The following is a 14452-nucleotide window of genomic DNA, read 5'->3' on the forward strand; positions in this document are numbered from 1 at the left end:
CCCGCCGCGCGCGCCGCTCCGCCCCGCCCCGCCCCGCCCCGCCGTCTCTATGGTTCGCCCTCCGCCGCCCCTCTCCCGGTCACCCCGGCAACGCCGGCCGGGCCCAGCAATGGCGTCGGCGCTGCGGGCCGGGCCGCGGCTGCGGCGGGCGGTGCGGGCCGGCGAGTTAGCAGCGCTGCCCGCCGGGCTGAGGGATGAGCTGGAGGCGGCGCTGGCGGCGGAAGGAGGGCTGGTGCCTTTCAGTTTGCTGCGGGGGCTGCACGCCGCGCTGCGGGAGGCAGGTAGGCCGCGCTGCGCCGGGCCGCCGTGATCGCAGCGCGATGGCGCCGTGACCGGCCCGTGCCCCGCCCGCAGGGTCTCCGCTGCATCTGCACGAGCTGCTGGAAGGGTGCGAGATCCACCTGCCCGAGGTGCCGGTGCCGCCGCGGGTAAGTGAGGGCCGGCCGGGGGTCGTGGGAGGAGGCGGCGGCTCCCGGCCCTCACGGTGGATCCGTGCCTCCCTCAGAACCCCGAGCTGGTGGCCCGGCTGGAGCGGATCAAGGCAAAGCTGGCACACGAGGAGTACCAGCGGATGACCCGCAACATCACCGGCCAGGTGAGGGGCTGCTGCAGTGCCTGCTGCCAGGATACATCCCTCAAACACCTGAAAGCAAAGATTTTCCCCTTGGAGTGAGCGCAGTGCAGAGGGGATGTGGTAGGCACTGGAAGAGAGCAGTAACCACACCGGGAACAGATCCGGTGTTTAGGACAGGGTTAACAGCGTGGTTAATTAGACATACTGACTTTTGTGAACTGCTCACGGTGCCGAAGATCTCAGGTTCTGTTCTGGGAGACTGAGCACATGCCGTAAATGTTTGACTGGGAGCATCTGTGCTGCTTAAATTTTTGTCATAGTTTTAAAATTGCCTCATTCATGTCAAGATAAAAGCTGAAAATACAAGATCATATGTGGGCACTCATTCTTTCCTGAGAGAGCTGATATCTTCTGGCAGGGTGACTGTTCAGACAAGTCAGCATCCCTTCCTGCTGGCATTCCGTGTGATCCCATTCTGCCCTTCCACACTGTACCTGGCATCCAAGTGCACATTAACTCTCAGGAGAAGATCTGCTTTGTTCTCTGCCGAGCTGGACCACTCCAGATTTGACCTGGTTTAGTGAAAGGTGTCCCAGCTCATGGCAGGGGCTAGAATAAGATGGTCTTTAGGGTCCCCTTCCAAACCAAACCATGCTGTGATCTATAATCCAGGGTGGTTTTAACAGAACTTGTGCAAAATCTCACAAACCTGTGTGCTGTAAAACTGCTGCTCCCCCACAGCCCACCCACTCAAAACCTCAGAGTCTTGGGGACAGTGCACTGGCATTGCTTTTATTCTGCACACACAGTAATAACTTTACTATTAACATTAAAATACAAGTGATCACAAGCTGTTTCAATCCCTTTTTTCAGGAGGTGAACGGGCCATTGGCTGAATTTGGGAGGCAAGGTGAGTGGCTCCCTGTCCTGTTGATGTGTGCAGGGCAGGCATGGGAGCTATTCCATCTCCAGCTGGTGACAGCCCTTCCCTTTTGGAATATCTCACCAGAAGGTTTTCATGCACTGAAGTGTTCCTTGAAGGAGCCTGTTGGTCATTCTTACCAATATTTCTGGAGGCACCAGATCCCAGCTGAGGCAGCTGTGCATGATTACAGCTTGTCTCCAGCCCTACTCCCCAGCCTTAGCTAAAATCACCTCCTTTACCACTCTGTCCCCCAGTTCGTTCCATGAAAGCCGTTGTCATCACCATCTTCAACTTCATTGTCACCGTGGTGGCCGCCTTTGCCTGCACCTACCTGGGCAGCCAGTACGTCTTCGCAGAGACAGCGGCGGTGAGCAAGCCCTGCCCCTGGCAGACCCTCTGTGCTGGCCACGCCAGACACCCAGGGTCACCTCTCTCTCTTTTGTGTCCCCAGCGTGTCCTGTCAGCCGTCATTGTGGCCTCAGTGGTGGGCTTGGCCGAGCTGTACGTGATGGTGCGGACCCTCGAAGGGGATCTTGGCAAACTATGACCATGAAGTGCAGGCTTCGTGCTGGAGCCTTTTGTCCTCCCCAGGAGCTGCTAATGTGGGACAGATCTTGTCCTGTCTGTACCTGTTCCTGCTGTGGGAAGACTGCTGCACTCCTCAGGCTCATCCTTCACTTCCCACTCCTGAAATGAATCATGGGTTGGAAATCCCAGAGCTGCAGAACGGGAGAGGGAATGGCTGTGGACTCCAGCCACCCCAGCAGGGAGAGGGGCATCAGCTCCTGCCATCCCTGCTGTCCTGGGAAGTTTCTGTCTGTTTTTATTCCGGAAATAAATTTAACACTGTGTGTTTGTAACCTTCTTCCTGCGTGTCGGGAGGTGTCTGTTGCTATAAGAAACATTTATATTGCATCTGAGATATGGCAGAGATGTGAATCTTGCCTCTGCCTCTGCATCCTGCTCCATCTCCTGTCCAAACCTTCTGCCTGCACAGTGAAGGATGCCTGCACAGTGCTCCCAACCCCCTGCCAAAGGGTGCCCAGAACACCCCTCAACACTGAGCCCAGGGGTTTCTCAATTGCCGTGGGACACAGAGTGGAGCCAGCTCGGTGCACCCACAGCAGGGAGGGGACACCCACGGCAGGCCCTGGGGACCTGGACACCTGCCGGGTGGGCACTCTGCCAGGGCCAGACACAGTGATTAATGCTCTGATGGCAGCTAAGCCCCCCTGGAAACATGGTTTAATATCCGATCCAGGGAGATCTGCCAGCACCTGCGAACGTGCCTGCGGATTAGGGGCGGCCGCGCCACAGTCATCCGTAGATACAGCCTGAGATTAAGGTATTTTTTCCAAAAGATTAGTCGGTATTAGGGGGCTGATAGGGAGCTGCCCCTGCTGTGGCTGCACCTGCATTTAGGATATTGGATGACATCCTCAGGGCCTTTGGGACCGGCAGTAATTCCACACCCTGATGAAATCGTGGCGCTAATCTGGGGGGACCGCGGTGCCAGGAGGGTCCCTAGAGCCAGGGGTCCTTGCCACAGCTATGGCTCGCCCAGGTTGGTGATGGCCGCGCTGTAGATGAGGTCGGAGATGGAGCCCAGCGAGGTGGGGAGGCCCCGAGCGGGGCTGTGGGATCCCGGCGGCGGCAGGGCAGGGGCCGGGCACGGGATGCTGCCGTCGGGGGATGCTGCCGGGGGACCCCGCTCCCCGGGCGGCGGCAGCGGCTGTAGCGGTGGCGGCTCCGGCTTGGCGCTACGGATCCTGCGGGCGCGGCGGTTCTGGAACCAGACCTGGGACGGGCGAGGGGAACTGTGAAACAACGACAGCGCCCCGACAGGGTGGCCCCGCCGAGGAGAGGGGCCCCCCGGAGGGAAGGAGGAAAGGATGGAGGGGAGGGTCCCGCCTGCGCTCACCTGGATCTTGGCCTCGGGCAGCTGGGTGAGCTCTGCCAGGCGCTCCCGGGTGGCGATGTCCGGATAGGGCACGGCGGCGAAGGCCCGCTCCAGCTCCGACAGCTGCCCCCGGCTGAACGTGGTCCTCCGCCGCTTCCGCGGCCCCCCCGGGCAGGGACAAGGACAGGGGCACGGCCCCTGGGCGCCGCCCCCCCCCGCCGCCCGCCCGCCGCCCGGCCCGCCCGCCCCGTCGGGGAAGCGGAGCAGCGGCTGGGGAGCTCGGGAGGTGCCCGGGGCCGCGCTCATCCTGCCCGGCTCCCCCGGGCCCTCCGCCGCCCCGGCTTTTATCTCCCCCCGGTCCCCCCCGGCGGGCTGGGACCGCCCCGAGCGGGCGGTGCTGTCCCCCCCGCCCCAACCCTTCCCAAGGGCTCCCGGTGCCTGTCCCAGCTCCGCGCCCCCGATGGCAGAGCCCCGACAGCCCCGACTGACTCCCCAGCATCCCCGGGGACCAGTAGCCCCACCAGCTGCTCGTACAGGTCTCCCCCGTGCCGCCGTCGGGGCACGGTGGGGATCGTGAGGATCCCAGGGCTCGGGGACCCACCTGCCACCCGCCCCTTGCGCCCCCTCCCCCGCCTTGCGACCGCCGCTCTCCCGCAGGGCTGGCACCGGTCAATGTTTAACCGGAGCGGTGGTACCGGTTGTGCGGGGCAGCCGGGGCCGGCTGAGGGTGGCTCCCGCCGGGACCGGCCGGGCGCCGCGGGCACCCCGAGCACCGGGTGCTGGGGGGCGCATGGAACCAGAGGGGGAGCGGGGCGGGGACCCCCAGCCGGACCCCCGGCCCAGAACGCTCCCACGAGGCCAGGAGAGACCGTAAGTTTTCGGGGAGACAGAAGAGACAAGGGACACCCCGTCCTGGAGCAGCAGGACTTGGGCAGTGACTGCCCGACTGATACAGGCAGCGGCGGGTGGCGCCCCAAAAAGCCTGGGGGGGACAGGACCGTCCTTCTGCGGCGACATGGCGGGGACAGTGAGCTCGGTCCCCTGCCAGGCCTCGGGGCACAGTGGAGGTGGGAGGACGGTGCGAGCGCAGCATGACCGGGGGTCCCGAGGGCAGACCCCAGAGCTGGGAGCACCCACCACCCTGCTGCCCTCTGTCCCCCAAAGGAGTCCTGGAGAGGAGCGGGAGGGCCCCGTGGAAGGCAGAGAGACGCGTCTGAGAGTGGTGTTAAGGTAAGGGGAGACGAAAGGGCTCAGACGAAAGGAACCTCCCTGCCTGGGACGAGGTCACAGCAGGGCTCCCCAGGGTCCCCATGCAGCGACACGTCTGTGTCCCCATCCACACCCCACCGTTAGGGTCCGGCCGCTGACCTGCACGGAGACGCGGAGAGGGGACCAGCAAGTTGTGCACAGCCTCGGTGACGGCGCCGTGCACGTAAGTGCCACCTCCCCGTCGGGGTGTCGGGGTCGGGGAGGGCTGCGGCACCCTCTGAGCCGCCGCTGTCCCCACGGCCAGGTAAGCGCGGCCAGGCACGATGCCACCTTCGGCTTCAGCGCCGTGTTCGACGCCGGCGCCTCGCAGGAGGCTGTGTTCGAGGGCAGCGGGATGAGGCAGCTGGTGGAGCTGGCCACAGACGGGTGAGTCCCGGAGAGGCCCCCACAGACCCAAACCCTCCGTCCGCCCCAGGCCGGGCCTTTCCGGCGTCTTTGCACTGCCGGGGCTGTGTCGGGAGGTGGCATCGCTGTGCCACCGCCTGCGCCCGTGCCTGACGCTCAGCATCTCCCACAGCTTCTCCTGCACCGTATTTGCCTTCGGGCAGACCGGCTCGGGGAAAACCTACACCCTGATGGGACCCCTCGCCCAGGTACAACGCTGACCATCTGACCTGCCCCTGGTCGTGGGATGAGCTCTTCCCACCCGGTCATGGGCTCTGGGAGCAGGTGGGTGCCCGATGTGACCGCTCACCATCCTGCCATCTCTGCAGAGCGAGACCCAGCCGGCGTCCCCGGCCCTGCTGGGGCTGATGCAGAGGTCCTTCACCTGCCTCCTGGATCAGAGCCGCAGCCGTGGTTCTGACCTGGCTCTCAGCGCTTCCTACCTGGAGATCTACAACGAACAGGTAAATGCCTGCCCAGCCGCCGGCTCCGGCCCTGGTGGCACCCCCGCTCCCCCGGTGCCTTCCATCTCCGCAGATCCGGGACCTGCTGAGCCCGGGGCCACCGTGCGCCCTGCCCCTGCGCTGGAGCAAAACCCGCGGCTTCTACGTGGAGAACCAGCTCAATGTGGAATTCGAGAGCCTGGAGGCCATCGTCAGCCTGCTCCTGCAAGGTGCTGAGCCACAGGCACAGGGCTGGGACACGTTAAGGGCGTGCTAGACCCGGCATGGGAGGATTCAGCCCCCACAGAGATGCCCCAAGGGCTGGTTGTGCTCTGATGGCAGCCGAGAGGAGCAGCTCCCCGTCCTGCTGCAGAGCCGGGACAGGCTCGTGTGTGGCAGGGGGTGGTGGGCAGTGGATGCTGTGGCGTTGGGATGTGAGGTGTCGTACGATCATCTCCTCCCCCGGCAGGATCCCAGAGGCGCCGGACCTCGGCACATGCCCTCAACAGGCACTCGAGCCGCAGCCACGCTCTCCTGACCATCCACATCCGCAGCCGAGCCGTGAGCGCGCATCCTGCTCCCGGGGGGGCTGGGGGGCTCCGCGCTCACAGCCGGGGTGCAAACAGCCCCACGGTGTGGGGGGCACGCTCTCCTCAAGGATACACGAGTGGGGCTGGAGTGAGCAGCCGGGAATCCTGTCCAAGATGCAGGAGTGGGGACAGTGCTGTGGGCCATGGAGGAGGGGTGACGGGGGCCAAAGCATCACCCTCCAACGTGGTTTCTCCAGGCCAGCGCCTGCCCCAGCAAGCAGGGCACGCTGTGCTTCGTGGACCTGGCTGGCAGCGAGCGGGTGAAGGAGACCGGCTCCAGCGGGGAGCTCTCCGTGGAAGCCAACAGCATCAACCGCAGCCTCCTGGCGCTGGGTAAGAGCTGATGGACCCGCCCTGGGAGAGCCCTGCTGGCCCCCGCCAGAGCCCTGTCACATCCTTTGTGGCTCATCCTCCGACAGGACACTGCATCTCCCTGCTGGCCAAGCCCCGAGGGAAGCGAACGCACATCCCCTACCGGGACAGCAAGCTCACCCGGCTGCTGGCTCGCTCCCTGGGCGGCTCGGGCATCACCCTGATGGTAAAACCGTGGAGGAGGCTGGGCAGGGGTCTCACCCCGTGAAGGGGAGGGCTGGAAAAGGATGGTGACCCTCTGGATGACAGTCCACCTGCGTCTCTTCCTCCTTGGCAGGTCGCCTGCATCTCCCCGTCCTCGCGCTGCCTCTCAGAGACTCTGAGCACGCTGCACTACGCCAGCCGTGCACGGAGGGTCACCACCAGACCCCTGGCCAGCAGGGTATCGCAGACAGAGAACCCCTCTGAGCCCCTCTGCCCCGCTGGGACCCCCCTGACTCACCCCTTTATCCCCCCACCCCTGCCAGGTGTCCCGGGAGAAGCTGCTACAAACCTTGGAGCAAGAAATCCATGCCCTGCAGCTGGAAAACCTCTCCCTGCGCCAGCAGCTGTGCCTGCCCAGAGTGCCTTTGAGGAGCAGGGAGGTGACAGGGAACCCTCCAAAAGCATGGGCGGACTCGGGAGACAGGTACGGCCCTGCAGGGCAGCTCCCACCAGAGGGAACCCCAGCCTGGCCCAGCCTCTACGGTCTCCTGCGGGACTTCGTGGTGGAGAACGAGCAGATGAGGTACGGGAGGCTTGTGTGGGACCCCTGAATAGGGGATCGAGGGGCTGACAGGGCAGCCAAAGCCCCTGGCTGGGCAGCACCCTGCACCAACCAGCCTTCCTCAGGGACTCCGTGAGGCTGGGCAGGGCTCCGGAGGCTGCCAATGCCCTGCCAGGCTTCCTCACTGCTCCCCAGGCAGCCCCATCTGTCCCCAGAGCTCAGAGGTGACATCCCAGCTGGCCCATCCCACAGAGTCAGCCGCAGCTGCTGTGACAGCCAGCCCCTGCTCCGGAGTGCCCGCACCCTCCGTGTCCCCCCCAGGCGCTCGGTGAGGCACCGGCGGCCCGGCACGACACCCAGCTCTGTCCCCCGGCTGCCGGTGAGCGTGGGGGGCTGGCGTCTGCAGTCATCCTGCCCACGGCAGAGTGAGGATGCACAGACCACCCACCCACTGCTGTCCCCTCTTGCAGAAGCTCCCTCCTGCCTCCAGCCATCCCAGCTGCCAAGGGTGCCCACAGTGCTGCCCTGTGATGCCACCATGTGTGCCAGCTGATGCCACCGTGTTCCAGGTACAGGGGTCTCTCTGGAGGGGGTGGCACAGGTGTGGCACAGCCACCTCGACTGCTCTGCTCACCCCCAGGTGCTGCCAGAGCCCCCCATACCACAGCCAGTCCCCCCCAAGGGAAGTGCTGGTCTGCTGTCACCTGGACAGGACACAGCTCTGCCTGGCTCCCATCAGCCCCAAGGACACCCCCAGCCCCACCAGAGGAAGCGGTGAGAGCCACTCCTTGGGCATCAGCTGCAATTCCCTGGAGTTTCAGGGGGTGGTGAGACAGTAGGTGAGGGTTTGTTCACGTGTCCTCATGGCAGGAGCCATGGCAGGAGCAGGAGCTTGTCCCAGCAGCACCCACTGCACCAGGAGCTGCCAGGCCCTGAGCGCGTTCCCAGCCCCGAGGGAAGGGTCATCCCTTCAGCCCCACCGTGGCCAGGATTGCCAGAGCCCAGAGGTGAGGAGTGCAGTGGTGGGAGGCCAGGCAGGGCCTTGGATGGGCACCCATCCCTGCACAGCCATTCACACATGGGGCTGTGGAATGATGCTGGGGGAGATGGAGACCTGACCCTGCTGCTCCCCACCGGCAGCCGCCGGCACCGTCCCTCTCCTCCAGTGGGAAGAGGCGTTGGACTGGCTGGCAGAGCAGATCTGAGCTGCCACAGGCACAGCATGGATGGGGCCAGCATCAGGGATCTGGCACAGACTGGGGGGAACAACCACAGCCCTCGGGGACATGGGATCTCGGACCGCAAGGACTGCGCAAACCACGGCACAACGGTTGGACAGAAGGACAGAAAGAGCTCCCCAGCCTGCATGGCTCTCACAGTTTATTTCTGTCTAGCTGGGCCTGTGCTGCTGGTGGCTCCAGGGATCCCATCAGGCGCTCTCCTCTGTAGGCTGGGGGCAGTCCAGCCAGTACTGGGCGATGGAGCGGGGATAGCGTGGCCGCACCAGGTCCACACGCTTGGTGCGCAGGTTGACACGGTAGTACTTGTCTAGGAGAAGAGGACGTGGCTGTCAGGACTGTCCCCAGCTCTGGGGAGCTGCCAGGCCTCACTGCCAGCACCTTCCCACTGCATCCCAGAGCCCTGGGACACTGCAGAGAGAGAGGAGCTCTCCCCGTGGCCCGGCAGCCCTGATCCTACATCATTCCTAGATCCTGACAGACTCACCTCCTACAAAGAAGTAGACACTCTGGAGCATCTCACACGTGGAGCCCGACAGCCCATCACTTTCAACACCTGCTGAGTCGGGGTCATTTTGCAGCCAGCTCCAGAATCCCAAATTCAGTGACCGGTGGTGGTGGTTGTACCTCTTGCGCTGGCGGCGAGACTTCCTCCTCCGGGGCTGGCTGGAGGCCACGTAAATGCGGCCGGCCATGGCAGCGTCCAGCCGGCTGGGCAGCCCCCGCCAGTCCCGGCTGATGTACCTCGGCCCGCTCGCCCCGGCTGCAAAGGGAGCAGAGGGTGGGTGAGAGGGGCAGCAGCGTGTGGGGTGAGCTGGGCCCAGCCCCACAGAGAACACCCAGCACCCGCTCCGAGACCCACAGGAATGCTCCAGAGGATGCCAGCCTGGATGGCACGTGTGAGTGACACAGGAGCGGCTCCCCACTCCCTCGGCTGGGGTCAGCCTTGTGCTGCTGAGCCCCCTTCTCCTCCTCTCCATCTTTCATTCCCCCTGCCCAGGCTGGGGTTTTCCTGTGCCAGCTCCAGCTCCAGTGATAATAAACAGTCCCCAGCAGTGACACCATGGTGTGAGGCAGCTGCTGATGGGTTTGGTAATGTGGAGCGTAAGGGCTGTGAGGGTGGGATTTGGGATGCTGTGGGAGATGCCTGGGGGGTTTCTGTGCGTGGCCTGGGCAGGATGTGATGGCTCATCCTGCCCTGATAGCTCATCCTGCCCATCTATGCTTCCAGGCATCGCTCCCTCCTCCCTGTGTGTCTGCATGCCTCGTGCCCTGTCAGTGCCCGCTGTTGGGACCCTTCCCCCGGGGCTGGCCCAGCCCTTACGCATCCTGCTGCCAAAGAGGAGCTGGAACACATCCTCCCAGCTGTCCCGGTTCATGAAGGCGTAGTGCTTGAACACCGTGGAGGGGGAGGACTTCTCGCAGTCGGCCTGCGTGGGCTGCTGGGCAAAGTCGTAGGACCAGTAGTACTTGTCTAGGAGAGGATGAGCAGGGTGTTAGTGGGGGCCAAGCACTGGAGGGGTGTCCAGCCTGTGCCCAATGGTGCCAGGCTCTGCCAGGAGCAGGCCCCTTACCCTTGAAGAAGTAGACTCTCTCATTGCCGTGGTAGCTGTGGGCAGGGAGGGCGAACGCTGCGTCCACGTTGTTGGGGATGCCCTCAAAGCCCTCGGAGATGTCCCGTGGGTACCCAGGGTCCAGAGCTCCGTCATCAAAGCGCCAGTACTGGGTGCCCTGGGGAGTGGGGGGCAGAGAGGGGTTACAACATCCCCCAGCCACGAGTCTGCCAGGAGGAGCGAGTGGATGCTGGGGAGCCCCATCATGAGGCTGTGGTTGCTTGGGGGTCCCAGAACAACCACAGGGATTTGGGATATCTGGCAACCACTTGTGTGTGTGTGGGTGCATGGAAGGTGCCAGAAGGGGATATAGGGTGGGTTGGGGGGCTGTGCTGGCCACCCTGGGGGTACCCCCAGCCCTGCAGCCCACCTTGAAGAGGTAAGTCTTGCCCTGGCAGTTGATGCGTGTGAAGGCTGCATCGATGGGGCCCTCGATGCCCCAGACATCACTGATGAGCTTGGGGTAGCCAGGCCTCACACTGGTCTTGTCCAGCTCATAGAAGTACTTCCCTGAGAAGAGAGGAGAGGTAGGGGCAGCAGGAGGGACTGCAGACACCAGCACAGGGTGACAGCATGGCAGCATGTCCCACGTGCCTGGGGAAGGTCCCCAAAGTACCTCGGAAAGCGTAAAGGGAGCCGTTCTTCAGGTCGGTGAAGGCATCGAAAGGTTTCCCACTGCACAGCTCCTCAGGCTCCCCAGACCCATCTGTGGTGGGGTCAGGCTGCTCTGGCAGTGTCCCCCCAGGGGTTGGCTTGCTCTCTGGGGTGGTTTCCACCAGCACTGGGGATGTGGGCAGCTCTGTGGGGTCTGCCACGGGCACCTCGTCCGTGGGAAAGTCGACGGTGAGGTTGTAGTCCAGGTAGTCGTCCTCCGGCAAGGCAAAGACATCTCCCCGGGTCACTGCAGGAGGGAGCAGGCTGGTTCCCACCTGGTTTGGGTGCAGGAGATGCTCCCTCCCAGGCAATAGAGATTTATAGAATCATGGAGACACGAAGGTTGGAAAAGCCCTCTAAGATCATCAAGTCCTATTTAACCCAGCACTGCCAACCATGTCCCCCGTGCCAGAAATACAGATTTTTAGAACACTTCCAGGGATGGTGATTCCACCTGGGCCTATTCCAATGCCTGAACACCCTTTCAGTGAAGACGTTTTTCCTTCTATCCAATATATCCAATTAGCATGGATCCCACGGCCCATATGGTGAGGAGCTACAGCAAATCCTGGTGCTGACCTCACCCCATGGACACAGGTGAGAGCAGAGCTGACCGAGCACAGACCCCACGCTGTGGTGCACCCACAGCTCGTTCCCCCTGTGCCCTGGCCAGGAGGGTGGCCGTGGGGACAGTACCTTTGGCTTTGCAGACGGTGGAGTAGTCGCTGCAGCAGCTCTGGTAGTACACACAGAGGGTGTCACACTGGCACTTGTGCCCTGCATCAAAGCCTTCTTCACAGCGGCCCTCGCAGGAGTCTGCAAAAGCCACCCCACAGCTCAGGAGGAGTGATGTGGAGTGGGGCAGTGGGGCCCATGCCTCCCCCCCAGCCCAGCCCCACGGGGGAGAACAAATTTGGGGATGTCCTGGTTGAGGATACCCCACCTCTTCATGGTCAACTCCATCACCAGGGGCTACAGCAGCTCCCACTCAGGTCCTGCTGGGATGGGAGCCACGGATTGGGCTGTGCCATGGTCACAGCTCGGTGCTGGCAGCCCAGCTGTGGGACAGGCAGGGATTTGCCAAGGCACCCCTGGCACCCGTGTGCTGCCCACTCGGTTTGAAATAAGCGTACCCCCATCCTGCAGGGAACAGCCAGCGTGGCCACGGTCACCATCCTCCCCACCCGGCCCAGGAGCCACTCTTGCTCCATCCCCAGAGCACCTGGCAAGGGGCTGGCAGGCTGAAGCTCACCTTCTGCAGCATGGCTGGCAGCGAGCAGGGCCAGCACGAGGGCAGGGAAGAGCAGCCTCATCCTGGGTGTCCGGCAGCACAGCCCTCCTGCGACTGTGCGGGCTGGAGCACAGCACAGCCCCAGCATCCACTGTTTGCTCAGCCTGCCCCGGAGGGAGAAAGCAAACAGCCCAAGGTCGGAGCAGGGGAAAAGGGGCAGAGATGATCTCCCACCCAGCTTCCCCCACAGTCCACGCTGAACCGGGGATGTCTGGAGGGGGACAGGGCTGCCAGGAGTGTGAGCACCAGGAGGTTGGGCACTGTTCAGAGAGTGGGGAGGGACAGCAGAAGGACAGTCAGGAACCACTTTTAAGGCCCTGCCACACTTATTTCAAAGCAACCAGCTGTTTCCCAGCCTTGTTTTGGCAAAGACAAAAGCCCAAATGAGATGAGACAGGGGAGCGATGCTCAGAAGACAAAGGGGAAAGCCCTGGGCTTACACTTGCCCAAAATATGACCATTTTGGAGGGCTTGTTCTTGGGATCTCAGTTTTCTCAGTGTCAAGGCTGGGAACAGACCTGGAGAGCCTCAAGGCAGGGTGACCTGGGATGGGGCAGGTGCCACCTCTGTGCGTGGGGACCAGAGGCCAGAGGTGAGCGGCTGGGGGCAGGAGCCATCAGCGCTTTCACTGCAGAAGGCAAACAAAAGCCTGTGTATTTTGCTCCCATCATTCCCTTCCCAACCAATCTTTTTGGTTACTAATTAATGTTGATTCAGCTCTTTTGGCAGCTCCTGATATCTCTGGGATGTTTATTTAATCAGGGGCAAGGAGCAAATGCACACGAGGCTGCAGCAATCCTGTCTCTTCTATCTCAGCTGGGACAGGAGCTCCGTGGGATCTGTCCCAGCCCTTGGGCAGGAGTGGTGCAGCTTTAAGAGATGCAAGGTCTGGGGTGGCGGAGAGAAACCTGAGCAGAACACCCTCTTCTCCAGGGGTTTCTCCTCTGCCAGCTCAGACACGGGCTGTTCCTGGCATCGTCTGCTGCTGGCATCTTGCTGGAAAGAGCTTTATTTGGTTTTGAGACAGGCATTTCCACCTGGAAGCCCTGGGGAGCTGAGGGCAGCTACCAGACATGGGCTTTTGGGGCAGAACTTCTCCTGTGGCCCTCACCCCGCTCCTTGTCCCCTGGCCTCAGCTGTGGCAGGGCTGGCACTGTCCCCAAGTGCCAGCCCCAGCTCAGTGCTGCAGCACAGCTTCGTCCTGTCCCTGTTGAACCAGTCCTGGGGGACAACAGCCCTGCGAGGGTTCAGGCTCGCAGGAAGCTCTAAGGGAGAAGGGCTGGGCATTGTCTGAGCTGCTTTGGCTGATCAGCTGAGACAAAGCTCCCTTCTGCTGCTCCAGGCTCCCAGTCACCAGCCAGGGGCCCATGAAAGCTCAGTGAGCCCTTCCCTGCCAGGAGCAGATCCCAGGAGAGGGGTTGGTTGGATAAAGGGGCCCGGGGGAGCTCCTCCAGCCAAGGGCTGAGCAGAGCCAGTGAGGAGAACTCGGGAAACGGGGCTGACCCCCCAGGACAAGGCTGGGAACTGCTGCAGTTCCAGACTCCAGGCTGCTGGGTCTGAAATCTCTCCCAAAAACCAAAGCAAAGCAAAACTAAAGGCAAAGCGAAGCACAGCTCTCTGGGATAGTCAGGACAAGCCTAAAGGGAATGGTTTGAATTCTGCTTTCCCCGGGCAGCAAACCCCCTGCTGCTCTACACTGCAACAGCCCCTGTGGTTACCCCTGAGTAACAATAATTTATCAGGAAAATCCTTACTGGTTCTGTGCCGAGCTTCTCCCGCAGTTTTGTGCTGCTCGGGGTGCCTTGTCTGCTGTCCCCTCCTTGTGGGATGATGTCCCTTTCCTCTGTCTGTCCCCTCGTAGTGGATTCAGAGAGGATTAAGAGCGACTCTGTCACATCCAAACATCAACTCGAATTTAAGTCTCAGGCTGACCTGGCAACAACCTGGTTTTGGGGTCAAGGATTTAAGCTGCTCCTCCCAGCACACCGAGAAATGCCCAAAGCATTTAAGCATTTCTGCCCTGAGCACGTCTGGCCTGGAAAAAAGAAAACAAAAGAGGCCCAGGCTGCCTCTGCTCTTTCTTTTATCATGCAAATCCCGAGCCCACCCAGAAGAGCTGCTCTGAATTTCCACCAAGCAATGGGTATTTGCTCCCTGCTGATACCAAACGGGTTCGAAACACTGTGCCAGGGTGGTGGTCACAGCCCCACCGTGACCACCGCAGTGCCTGGTCCCCTTTACCTCCACCCTGTGCCCCCTGGCTGCTCACAGAGGCTCCTGAAGAAATGTCCCACAAAATCAGCCTGGGGGTCCCTGCCTGCCGTGGAAGTGACACCGCAGCAGCAGCTCGGGCACAATGGGGGGATGTGGGCCATGGGGACAGCAGGACAAGCCCCAGCTCAGGCTGGACAGGGAGAGCTGTGGAATAGAATGCTTTGGGTTGAAAATGAAAGATTGTCTGGTTCCAAATCCTGTCACGTCCCACTAGACCAG

The 14452-nt window shown here is 62.4% G+C and overlaps 4 protein-coding genes across 7 annotated transcripts; 2 read left to right on the forward strand and 2 right to left on the reverse strand.

The window, feature by feature from the left end:
• The first annotated feature begins 49 nt into the window (after positions 1-49).
• VMA12 (vacuolar ATPase assembly factor VMA12) lies at positions 50-2364 on the forward strand. 2 transcript variants are annotated; one of them, XM_086858873.1, is made up of 6 exons: positions 57-281; positions 355-428; positions 506-595; positions 1448-1484; positions 1754-1866; positions 1951-2364. In XM_086858873.1, the coding sequence occupies exons 1-6, from the start codon at positions 110-112 to the stop codon at positions 2044-2046; spliced, it is 582 nt and encodes a 193-aa protein (XP_086714999.1). In that variant the 5' UTR covers positions 57-109; the 3' UTR covers positions 2047-2364. The 2 variants fall into 2 exon arrangements, with proteins under 2 accessions (XP_086714998.1, XP_086714999.1); XM_086858872.1 differs by having other exon boundaries at positions 50-281; positions 1754-2364.
• A 591-nt stretch (positions 2365-2955) lies between these two features.
• SEBOX (SEBOX homeobox) lies at positions 2956-3705 on the reverse strand. The gene is made up of 2 exons (XM_086858874.1): positions 3421-3705; positions 2956-3297 (listed from the first exon to the last, which is right to left on the reverse strand). The coding sequence occupies exons 1-2, from the start codon at positions 3703-3705 to the stop codon at positions 3049-3051; spliced, it is 534 nt and encodes a 177-aa protein (XP_086715000.1). The 3' UTR covers positions 2956-3048.
• A 408-nt stretch (positions 3706-4113) lies between these two features.
• On the forward strand, positions 4114-9462 carry LOC111937755 (kinesin-like protein KIF12). 3 transcript variants are annotated; one of them, XM_086859335.1, is made up of 16 exons: positions 4114-4269; positions 4564-4831; positions 4913-5034; positions 5186-5261; positions 5382-5516; positions 5590-5725; positions 5965-6056; positions 6283-6418; positions 6505-6623; positions 6735-6839; positions 6925-7184; positions 7359-7542; positions 7634-7732; positions 7804-7937; positions 8034-8170; positions 8304-9462. In XM_086859335.1, the coding sequence occupies exons 3-16, from the start codon at positions 5003-5005 to the stop codon at positions 8366-8368; spliced, it is 1710 nt and encodes a 569-aa protein (XP_086715461.1). In that variant the 5' UTR covers positions 4114-4269; positions 4564-4831; positions 4913-5002; the 3' UTR covers positions 8369-9462. The 3 variants fall into 3 exon arrangements, with proteins under 3 accessions (XP_086715461.1, XP_023794994.2, XP_023794995.2); XM_023939226.2 differs by lacking the exon at positions 4114-4269 and having other exon boundaries at positions 4335-4629; positions 4753-4831; XM_023939227.2 differs by lacking the exon at positions 4114-4269 and having other exon boundaries at positions 4335-4629; positions 4753-4831; positions 7416-7542; positions 8304-8464.
• Positions 8527-13797, reverse strand: VTN (vitronectin). The gene is made up of 9 exons (XM_023939228.2): positions 13714-13797; positions 11921-12063; positions 11365-11484; positions 10631-10915; positions 10385-10524; positions 9976-10132; positions 9726-9875; positions 8889-9164; positions 8527-8711 (listed from the first exon to the last, which is right to left on the reverse strand). Exons 2-9 carry the CDS (start codon positions 12045-12047, stop codon positions 8593-8595), a joined length of 1374 nt encoding a protein of 457 aa, XP_023794996.1. The 5' UTR covers positions 12048-12063; positions 13714-13797; the 3' UTR covers positions 8527-8592.
• Between the last annotated feature and the right edge of the window lie 655 nt (positions 13798-14452).

This window comes from Cyanistes caeruleus, chromosome 21, assembly GCF_971803275.1.
Source record: "Cyanistes caeruleus chromosome 21, bCyaCae1.hap1.1, whole genome shotgun sequence".
Classification (NCBI taxonomy): Eukaryota; Metazoa; Chordata; class Aves; order Passeriformes; family Paridae; genus Cyanistes; species Cyanistes caeruleus.